This window comes from Myotis brandtii, unplaced genomic scaffold (genome assembly GCF_000412655.1).
Source record: "Myotis brandtii unplaced genomic scaffold, ASM41265v1 scaffold2927, whole genome shotgun sequence".
Taxonomy (NCBI): Eukaryota; Metazoa; Chordata; class Mammalia; order Chiroptera; family Vespertilionidae; genus Myotis; species Myotis brandtii.
Genome location: NW_005361186.1, coordinates 17289 through 27109, shown reverse-complemented (window position 1 = coordinate 27109; position 9821 = coordinate 17289). Strand labels below are relative to the sequence as shown.

Below are 9821 nucleotides of genomic sequence, written 5' to 3'. Positions count from 1 at the left end.
AGAGCGTCAGCCTGCGGACTCAAGGGTCCCGGGTTCGATTCTGGTCAAGGGCATGTACCTTGGTTGCAGGCACATCCCCAGTAGGGGGTATGCAGGAGGCAGCTGATCGATGTTTCTCTCTCATTGATGTTTCTAACTCTCTATCCCTCTCCCTTCCTCTCTGTAAAAAATCAATAAAATATATTTAAAAAACAAAAACAAAAACAACCAAAAAACAAAAAGATCCTTGTTCTCCCGTTGAGCTCGGGGAAGGGAAAGGAGTAAAGTCAGTGGAGCAGACCAACCAGAAGTCCTGGAGTTGACCTCGAGGGCTTTCCTGCTCCTGGGCTTCTTGTCTTATTCACTGGCCTGGTCAGTCAGGTCTCCTGCGTCAGAGTTGAGCTCGTGGACATGTCCCCTCCTCACGCTGGGCAGGGCCATTGGCCTCACACCTCCCTGGTGGCTTCCAGCTTGCCACTGCTTGTATGTGGCTCATGGGGGTGTGGTCTCGGTTGGTGGCCTCACGGGTTTCTTTGCGAGCTCCATCAGTGGGATCTCCAGGAGTGATCCGGAGGCGTTGAGTCCCAGCTGCGGAGAGTGGCCTCTGTGTCTCAGCCCTTCCGGCTGGCTGCTTCCCCACACATTTCCTGTAGAAAGGACTGAACGCAGCCCATGACCTGACACAGACACCATCAGCATGCGGACATGGAGCCTGGCTTGGGGAGACCCTCCTGGGCCCTGCGCCTGGGGGCCCGGCCTGCGTGGGCTCCCCTCCTCCGGGCCAGGGGGGTCACTGCCAGCCCCAGGCTCTCTCACACCTGGTCCTTCTCTGTCTGTCCTGCAGGTTTTGGGGTTTGAGATCGACGCTGTGAACTCTGTCCAGTTTTCAAACCACACAGGTAAGGCACAGGCTCAGCTGAGTGTGGGTGTGAGAAACGTCCCTTTAGAAATGTGGGTCTTGTGCCCCAATCTGACAGAGCTGGAGGGGCGGCCCTGTGTGAGGGTGGAGGGCTGGGGTCTCCCATCTGCAGGGTGGACTGCCCAGTGGAGTCTTAGCCCCACGGCTTTGCGCTGGCTGGCCAGGCAGGTGCGGTAACCAGGGGAGGTGGTGCTTCAGTTTCCTCCTGTAAAACAAGGACGGTGATCCTAGCACCTACTCTTACATGAGTGTGCTCATGCCCCCCGTGCCGCCATGGCTATAGGTGGACGTGTGGGTGGACCCTGACTGTCTCTATTAGAGACTGGTGCCTGGGAGAGCACACGCACGGGGACCTCACGGGTTTCTGGACAAGCCTTGAAGTGGAGTTGCTGGCTGGAGGGTGTGTGAGGGGCAGTGCCCTTGGAAGGCCCTTGTTGTCAGGGGTGAGCCCCCTGCTCCCCACGCCCCTGACCCCACGCTCCCCACGGCCGCAGAGGCAGAAGGACAAAGCCTCCTCGGTCTTGGAAGGGTCCCCACATTGCGTCTCGTGAGATTGCTCTGAATCCAGGAAGCACCTCCGGGCACAGACGTCTCCGACCCGCCTGGCGGGGCACCGTGGGTGGTGCCTTGGCCTCAGCCCTCGGGAGGGATTTCTTGTAATTCTTCTGGGTACAGTTTTTCCTGGAAGGGGAGAGGGTATGATAGGTCATAAGCAAGGAGGGAGGAATTCTGTGTGGGTTTGGATGAAAAGGCTACAGTTCGCCCTAAAAGTCCTTTCCTGCTTTCACTTTGCGGAGTGTGCTGCGCGCTCTGAAATTTGAAGAAGTCCCAAAAAGTTTGAGTCAATCCAGTGAACTTCCCTGAATCCCACATGTTTTTACTGGCTGTTTCAACCACCCTCCCTTTTTCTCTTTTCTTTTAAAGGAATTCTGTGTGGGTTTGGATGAAAAGGCTACAGTTCGCCCTAAAAGTCCTTTCCTGCTTTCACTTTGCGGAGTGTGCTGCGCGCTCTGAAATTTGAAGAAGTCCCAAAAAGTTTGAGTCAATCCAGTGAACTTCCCTGAATCCCACATGTTTTTACTGGCTGTTTCAACCACCCTCCCTTTTTCTCTTTTCTTTCTTTTCTTTTAAAAAATATATTTCTATTGATTTCAGAGGAGAAGGGAAAGGGAGGTAGAAACATCGATCAGCTGCCTCCTGCATGCCCCATGCTGGGGATCAAGCCCGAAGCATGTGTCCTCACCGGGAATCGAATCGAACCACTGAGCCTCGGGCTCTTCCTTCCTTTTTTCCTTTTTTTTTTTTTTAAAGTAAATGAGCCAAACTGGCTTGGACACCAAGTGACGGAATTAAACTTATTGGTGAATATTATATTGTGCCATAATGACATTGGCTCAACATAAGCAAGGATTCGGTTCAGAAACTCCTTTGCAGGGGCGAGGGGAGGGGCCTTCCGGGCCTCGGTGGTGACGGCTCCTCCTGCCTCCTGTGGACCCTCTCAGGTGATGGTGTGCTGGCTATCCCGACGGGTCTGAAGCAGGGAGGGGTCTCCACCCCTTTGGCGGTCGAACGACCCTTTCACAGGGGTCGCCTAAGACCATCTTGCATATCAGATATTTACATTACGATTCATAACAGTAGCAACATTACAGTTATGAAGTAGCAACGAAAATAATTTTATGGTTGGGTCACAACATGAGGAACTGTATTTAAAGGGCCAGAAGATTGAGAACCACTGCCTTAGAGCCTACGCAGGTGTGGGCATGGGTAGGGCTGGGATGGGGGCTTCTCTCCCAGGGAGGCACCTCTGGTTCCCGGATGGGCCTCCTCACCCACGGAGAAGAGCCTCCTGCTCTAGTCCAGCCTTAGATGCGTGTGGGGCCTGCCTGGCGAGAGGATCCCTCCGGCAGCTCCCACTGTGGGTGACTTTGAGCACCCTGTCTCTGCAGCCTAATCGGAGGGCCTACAGGGGGAGGTCTCCCCAAGGCCACCTCTGGGCTCAGGTGCCAACCCCTCGACCTGGAGTAGCCAGGTGATGCCTCGCTGTGCCCCGAGCCCCGAGCCCATCTCTCTTCCCCTCACCCCTGCCCACGCCCTGCTGCTCAGAAATGAGGCTGGTCTGTTTCTCAGACCCGTGCCCTGTGGTAGTGTGGCATGTGGCACCCTGCACCTGAGGCCGCAGAGCTAGTGCTTTGGCCACAGGCTGGTTAGGAAGCTGGTCTCACAGAGGCTGTGCTCTGCCGTGGTGCCCGGTGTCTGAAGCCTGGTGGGGGGCTGTGTGTCTCACCCTCACCGCTGCTCTGATGGGCTGAATTGTGTCCCCTCTAATTCATGTGTTGAAGCCTTGACCCCAGCACCTCAGAGGATGACTGTATTTGGAGATGGGCTCTGTAGAGAGGTGATAAGGTTAAATGAGGTCATTGGGATGGGTCCTAATCCAACATGATGGTCGTCCCCCTACGAAGAGATCAGGACACAGACAGGCATAGAGGGACACCCATGTTTGGACACAGGGAAAAGGGGTCATCTAATCCCAGGAGAGAGGCCTTGGGAGGGACCAGCCCTGCCCACACCTGGACCTCGGCCTCCAGCCTCCAGGACTGTGTTGGAGCCGCCCAGTCTGTGGTGCTCCAGGACTCGACTATGCTACACGTGCAATGGGAATAAACCAAACGGAGGGGCAGGAAGGACCACTGTTCTCCCCACTCTGGGCCTGCAGCATTTTTGTGGCCGCCAGCCTTCCTTGAGCAAACACCTGCCCGGGACACAGCCAGAGGCTGCCAGCATTTGGTGAAAGCGAGAGCCGGTGGGGGGAGTCCTGCACTGGAGAGCTCTTGGACTCTCCCTGCCTGGCCCTCCTGACCCTGCTGACCCCGAGGGTGTCTGATGAATGGGGTCAATCAGATTCTACTAACAGACTCACCCTCCCGTGTCAGTTCACACTGGTGTCTCTCAAGGGACATACAGATGATTTGTCACAGCTGGTGTCCCGGGGCCACACTGCCTGTAGAATCCTGTTGACAGTTGGAGTTGTTCCAGAATCAGGTTGACTCCTGCTCATGCACACAGGCTGCCAGCAGAGGGCGCCATTGCCCTTCTCCTCCTCCAGGCTGAGCAGCCTGGCTCTGGGCGGTCTGAGTTAGTGCAGATCACCACCCGGTGGTCCATGTGGAGGGTTGTAGGGATAACTCCCCGTGGTTTTTACTTACGTGCTTGGAAGCACATACTTTAAGGGCCTCCCATTGCCATAAAGGCCACCAGGAGGAATTCTCATGGGTGAAGTGTGGGGTGTCCATGGCATGGCCCTGCCCCTGGTGAACTGGGAGAACCTTGGCCAGTCCCCATCTGAGCCTCTGTAGGCAGGGGCTCCACATGGCAGGTGAGTCCCCTCAGGATGCTCATGTGTCTGTCTGCACCCACATGCCTGTCGGGGACGAGAGCAGGTTGAGCATCTGGGCCCATTTCTGATTCACGTTTGGCTCTTGGTCACGATTTGATCCAAGACTTGCTTTGGCCGCATTTCAACCTTATGTGGAGGGTGGGGGGAAGGGGAACTGGGATGTGACAAGCCCTTGCCTGACAGGGTGCCCAGATGACAGCGATCAAGCAACTCAGCCTGGATGGGGAAACATGCACAGTAGAAGCTGGCAAAGGAAGTGACTGTGACGTGTGGGGACACATCCCAGGGGCCCCCTCGAAAGACAGGGAGAAGTGACCAGTTGTGTGATCCCGGTGTGTCCTTTTTGGAGTGTCCCCCTCCCCATCCTGTCAGTGTGACATGGGTTTCACAGGCGTCCGTGGGCCAGCCTGGAGAGCTGATGCCCTCCCTGCCTTAGATTCATTCAGAGGGAACTGGCGGTGGGAGGTGTGAGCCCTGATGCCAGTAATTACAACCACAGACAGTATCAGCCAGGGTGCTGTCAGGGGCGCTTTGAGGCTGCTGGGCACCCACAGGGATCAGCCCACTGAGACACCATGCCTGGGAGGTCTCAGTCAGTCCCCACGTCAGCCCCTGGGGAGGGGACCATTCACCCCACCAGCGTCGTTGAGGTTGTCTGGGCCATCAGGTGAAGCTGTCTCACCCATGTGCCGTGTGCCGTGTGCGCAGGCCCTGACTGCTCTCCTCTCCCCAGGCTACGCACACTGGAAGGGTCAGGTGCTGAACGCAGATGAGCTCCACGAGGTGTACGAAGGTCTGAAGCTGAACAACGTCAATAAATATGACTACGTGCTCACTGGTAAGGGCCCTGAGGGAGCAGGCGCTGGTACCTGTGAGCCTTGCTCCAGCTGGGATGGACTCTCGAAGTCCCAGAGCACCCCACACCCGGCTGGTCCCTGGTCCCTGCCTCCTTCAAGGAGGGGTGGCGCATGCCACCGAGCACTTGGTCCTGTCCAGGCCAAGTTACACTTCTGGGCCCACATTGGGGTTGCAGTGCGCATGGGGTGGGGCCAAGTGGGGTGTTGGGAAGAGGTTGGGGTGAAACACCCAAGTAGGCAACACGCTGCCGCCTGGTACGTTGGTCTTATTTATACCCATTCTTGGTTAAAAAAAAAAGAGTACCTGTTTATGTTTATGTACGTGGTTAAAAGTGAATGTATTTGTTGAAATGGACAGGAGAGAAGAACATCCCCTGTACACCCATCACCGAGGCTTCTTCCTTTTGGGAAGTGCCCGGGGACCCTCGGAGGCTGTGTTTGTTGGGGGACACTTGGTCTTCACCCTGGCCGCAGGATGGTTTCACTTTGCCGCCGTCGGTCGCTGTGAGCCTTCTGTTTTATGCGGGTGGCCTGCTCTCCCTCCCACAGGGTACACGAGGGACAAGTCCTTCCTGGCCATGGTGGTGGACATCGTGCGGGAGCTGAAGCAGCAGAACTCCCGGCTGGTGTATGGTAGGCGCTGGGCTGTCACCTGCAGGAGTGGGCGCCCCTGGGGCCTGTGCCTGGGTAGAAGCCTCCCTCTTGCATCCCAACTTCATGGTCCACCTCCCAGCCTGTACGCACTGAACTCAGGGGGTAGACACACCTTCACCGCGAACCTGGCATCTTTGTGGGGAGGCAAGCAGGCTGTAAACTGGCTTTATCAGTGTCAGTGTGCAAAGGTCACTGCATTTGAGGTTTGTGACACCCCAGGTGGCCCGGATGACAAAGTGGGGAATTCCAGGTAATGCGTAAATGAGAATGGACGCCATGCTTCCCCAAGCTTTTAGGTGCAGGTGACGTTTAACAACAAATATCATGTGAAAGGCCTTGGCCAGTTTGGCTCAGTGGATAGAGCGTTGACCCGAGGACTGAAGGTCCCTGGGTTTGATTCTGGCCAAGAGCACGTACCTGGGTTGCAGGTTCAATCCCTGACCCTGGTTGGGGTATGTGTGAGAGGCAGTCAATCTGTGTGTCTCACATCAATGTTTCTCTCTCTGTCTCTCCCCCTCCCTAACACTCTCTAAAAATCAATGGAAAAATATCCTCTAGTGAGGATTAAAAAAATAAAAAAATCCTGTGAAAGGCTCTTTGTTCCCCGGCTGCAGCTCTTGCTGATACGATGCCCTTTGTGTCCCCACAGTGTGCGACCCGGTGATGGGTGACAAGTGGGAAGGCGAAGGCTCCATGGTGAGTAATGTCACGCCTGTGTGAGTGCGGTGAGCACAGCTATTGCTCATCCTAAAGCAGGACACGACCTCTGATGGACGAGGCGCTGCTCTGGGGGAGGCGGGGCCCTCGGTCGGGGGAGACAGGGCTGGCAGAGAGGTTTCCCATAAAAGGGCCAGAGAGTCAGTATCTTAGGGCCACCATCCCTGTTGTAGCCCAAGCAGCCAATTTGCTGACCAACAGACATGGCTGTTTTCTAGTAAAATTTCATGTACGGACACAGATTTGAATTTTCTGTCTTTCCGTGTGTCACAAAGTGTTACTCTTCCTTTGACTTTTCCCCCAACTATTAAAAAATGTTAAAATTGCCCTCGGCCCCTGAGCCGTACATAGACAGGCAGTGGGACAGGCCGTGGCTCACTGTCCCCTTGTGGAGCCCTTTGGGTCACCCTGCGCTGCCTGTCTCCACGGTGGGGAGCCCGGTGTCACTGGGGTCCCCGAGCTGGACTCGAATGTTCTGGTTTCGTCTCCTCCTCTGTGTGCGTCAGCCTGTCCCTCTCCTTTTCCTTCAGTACGTTCCAGAGGATCTCCTTCCTGTTTACAAAGAAAAGGTGGTGCCGGTTGCAGACATTATAACTCCCAACCAGTTCGAGGCTGAGTAAGTGACTAGAAACGGCCAAAGCTTTCAGACCTCCCCACAGGACAGTGACAGACACAGCGCAGGAAGTGTCCCCACATCCCTTCTGTGGGTTCGGCTCCCGGAAGGTCCTGCCTCAGGGGAGTGGATCTGGCACCGGCGTGGGGGCAGACCCTCCCCGAGTCGGAGCTCCCTGCCCCCTGTGTGCCAGGGTGACGAGGCACCCAGGGCCAATCCGGCTCCTTTCTAGCCGTCAGCAGTAGCGTGTGGTTATTTTATTTTATTTTTTTAAATATATATTTTATTGATTTTTTACAGAGAGGAAGGGAGAGGGATAGAGAGTTAGAAACATCAATGAGAGAGAAACATCGATCAGCTGCCTCTTGCACACCCGCTACTGGGGATGTGCCCGCAACCAAGGTACATGCCCTTGACCGGAATCGAACCTGGGACCCTTCAGTCTGCAGGCCGATGCTCTATCCACTGAGCCAAACCGGTCAGGGCTCGTGTGGTTATTTTACTCCTGAACAGCAAGAGTCTTGGGGACAGAGAGAGGGAAGAGGTGCTCTGGCATGTGGCTGCCACAAGGAAGGGAGTCCATGCAGCTGACACGGGCAGTCACCCTGAGCTCTAACCCACTTCCCAGATCTGTTCGTGAGGTGGAGAGGCGTGTGCAGCCCTCTGCCCAGTATCAAAGGGCCTTCCTTGGGCTGCAAGGCCCCACCTCACCCATTGAAGAACCAGGCACTGAGGGTGTGAGGGGCGTTTCCCGGTGCCAGGGGTGTGCAGCTAGTTCTCATTTAAAACTTAAGTTGACTCTTTTTAAAAATATGTTTTTATTGATTTCAGAGAGGAAGGCAGAAGGAGAAAAAGTTAGAAACATCCATGATTGAGAGAGAATCCTTGATCGGCTGCCTCCTGCACGCCCCCTAATGGGGACTGAGCCCACACCATGGGCATGCGTCCTGACCATGACCTCCTGGTTCATAAGTTGATGCCCAACCACTGAACCACCCCAGCTGGGCCTAAAGTTTACTCTTGACCGGTCCCCAGACACATCATGGTGGCCACTTGGCCCGTGATGGCCTGTGATGGCCAGCAGGCTCTGAGTTAGTTCCCTGTGGGGGTTGGGGTGGGGGGGCCGGGGGTACCAGTGCCACTGTCGCTTTGGGAACGTTCCAGGCAGGACCCAGCAAGCAGCGTCTCACCTGTGCCTGCCTGTCTTTCAGGTTACTGACTGGCAGGAAGATCCACAGCCAGGAAGAAGCCTTAGCGGTAAGGAGGCCTTCCAGGTCCTGGCGTGGGACAGGCGGCCTGCTCCCTGGGGAGGGGACGCTGCATACCTGGGAGATGGGAGACAGACCCCCTAGGGGCCAGCATCTGGCTGCCTGTCACCTAGCCCGAGGGCCAGGGAGCTGCATTGTCAGTTTCCTTTCTGCCCACCCCTGTCCCCTATGTGCACGTGTGTGTGCGAGGTGAGGGACACGTCTCCCACAGCCCACACTCAGCTCTAGAGCAGGGAGTGCCCGCTCGCATGATCACAGGCACTGCTCTGCGGCAGTTACACAGGAAGGCAGGGCCTCCTACAGCTCTTAGAGAAAAGCCGAGTTAGAGAGTGGCCGCTCCTCGTGGCTCCGTGGCCCCAGCCCGAGGCCCTGGGCTGAGAGGAGGGACGCGGCTGCCGGGCTGTGACGGGGAGAGCTGAACCCTAGCCCAAGGGTCTGTGACTTGGAGTCCACACCGGTCCCCAGCACGAGAAGTCCCGAATGTGTGTGCACGATTCACGGTCAGCACGGGGCCTTCCCAGGCCCTCTGCCGGACCCCATGAGATGGTGTGGCTCCGCTGGCCGGTGCTGCCCACGGGAGGCAGGCGATGCACCTCCTGCCTGCAATGAGGCCCTCTGCCTCCACCCAGGTCTCTCCAGGCCAGGCCCCTGCTCGGTTCAGCTGGTTCACCTCCTGAGGCCCGAGTGGACCTCAGTGGGTATTTTGTCACAAGGCCTGTGCCCTCGAGGGCAGGGAGCCTCCAGCCCCCGGCATGTTGCTGGACACATAGCAGTCGATGTTTGTTGAATACATAAGCGAGTGAGTGAGTGGCTTCCCAGAGCGGACAGGTGGTGGGAGCCCAGCATTGCTTGGTGTGTGCTGTGTGTGGAGCCCAGATGAGGAAGGACAGCTGGCCCAGCTGGTGGGCACCTTCCTCCAGAAGTGGGCACCTGTAGGGTGCAGATGGGGGCCGGCCGGCGCGTGCCCTCAGACTTCAAGCCGAGCGAAAGGGGACGGTAGCTGTAACCTGGCAAAGCTGTCACTGGACGGGCAGGGGCCGGTCAGGGTGGGTTCCGGTTCTCAGCTTCTGTTGTCTCCCCTCTTCCTGCCCTTAAGCCAAACCCCGCCGGAGTTCGTGGGGGTGTGCGGGCCGCTGTGCGTGGCTGTTGGGGCTCAGGGCTGAGGGGCAGGAGGGACGGCTTTCGGGAGCTCCCTGGCTGATGTGCTCCCTGTGCCTGGCAGGTGATGGACGTGCTGCACTCGATGGGCCCCGACACCGTGGTCATCACCAGCTCCGACCTCTCTTCCCCGCGGGGCAGTGACTACCTGATTGTGCTGGGAAGCCAGAGGATCCGTGAGTCCCAGCCGCCCCGCCCTGCCCCACCCCAGCACTGAGCTCCCTTCCCGAGGGGCAGTGACTACCTGATTGTGCAT

At 56.9% G+C, this 9821-nt stretch overlaps 1 protein-coding gene across 1 annotated transcript in view; it reads left to right on the top strand.

Moving 5' to 3' along the window:
- The first annotated feature begins 676 nt into the window (after positions 1–676).
- Positions 677–9821, top strand: part of PDXK (pyridoxal (pyridoxine, vitamin B6) kinase) — a 15235-nt gene continuing 6090 nt past the window's right edge. The window contains exons 1-7 of the mRNA XM_005869387.2: positions 677–878; positions 5032–5136; positions 5705–5788; positions 6459–6505; positions 7057–7142; positions 8351–8396; positions 9630–9741. Of these exons, the coding sequence (XP_005869449.1) occupies positions 677–878; positions 5032–5136; positions 5705–5788; positions 6459–6505; positions 7057–7142; positions 8351–8396; positions 9630–9741 (682 nt within the window). The remainder of the gene's footprint in view (positions 879–5031; positions 5137–5704; positions 5789–6458; positions 6506–7056; positions 7143–8350; positions 8397–9629; positions 9742–9821) is intronic.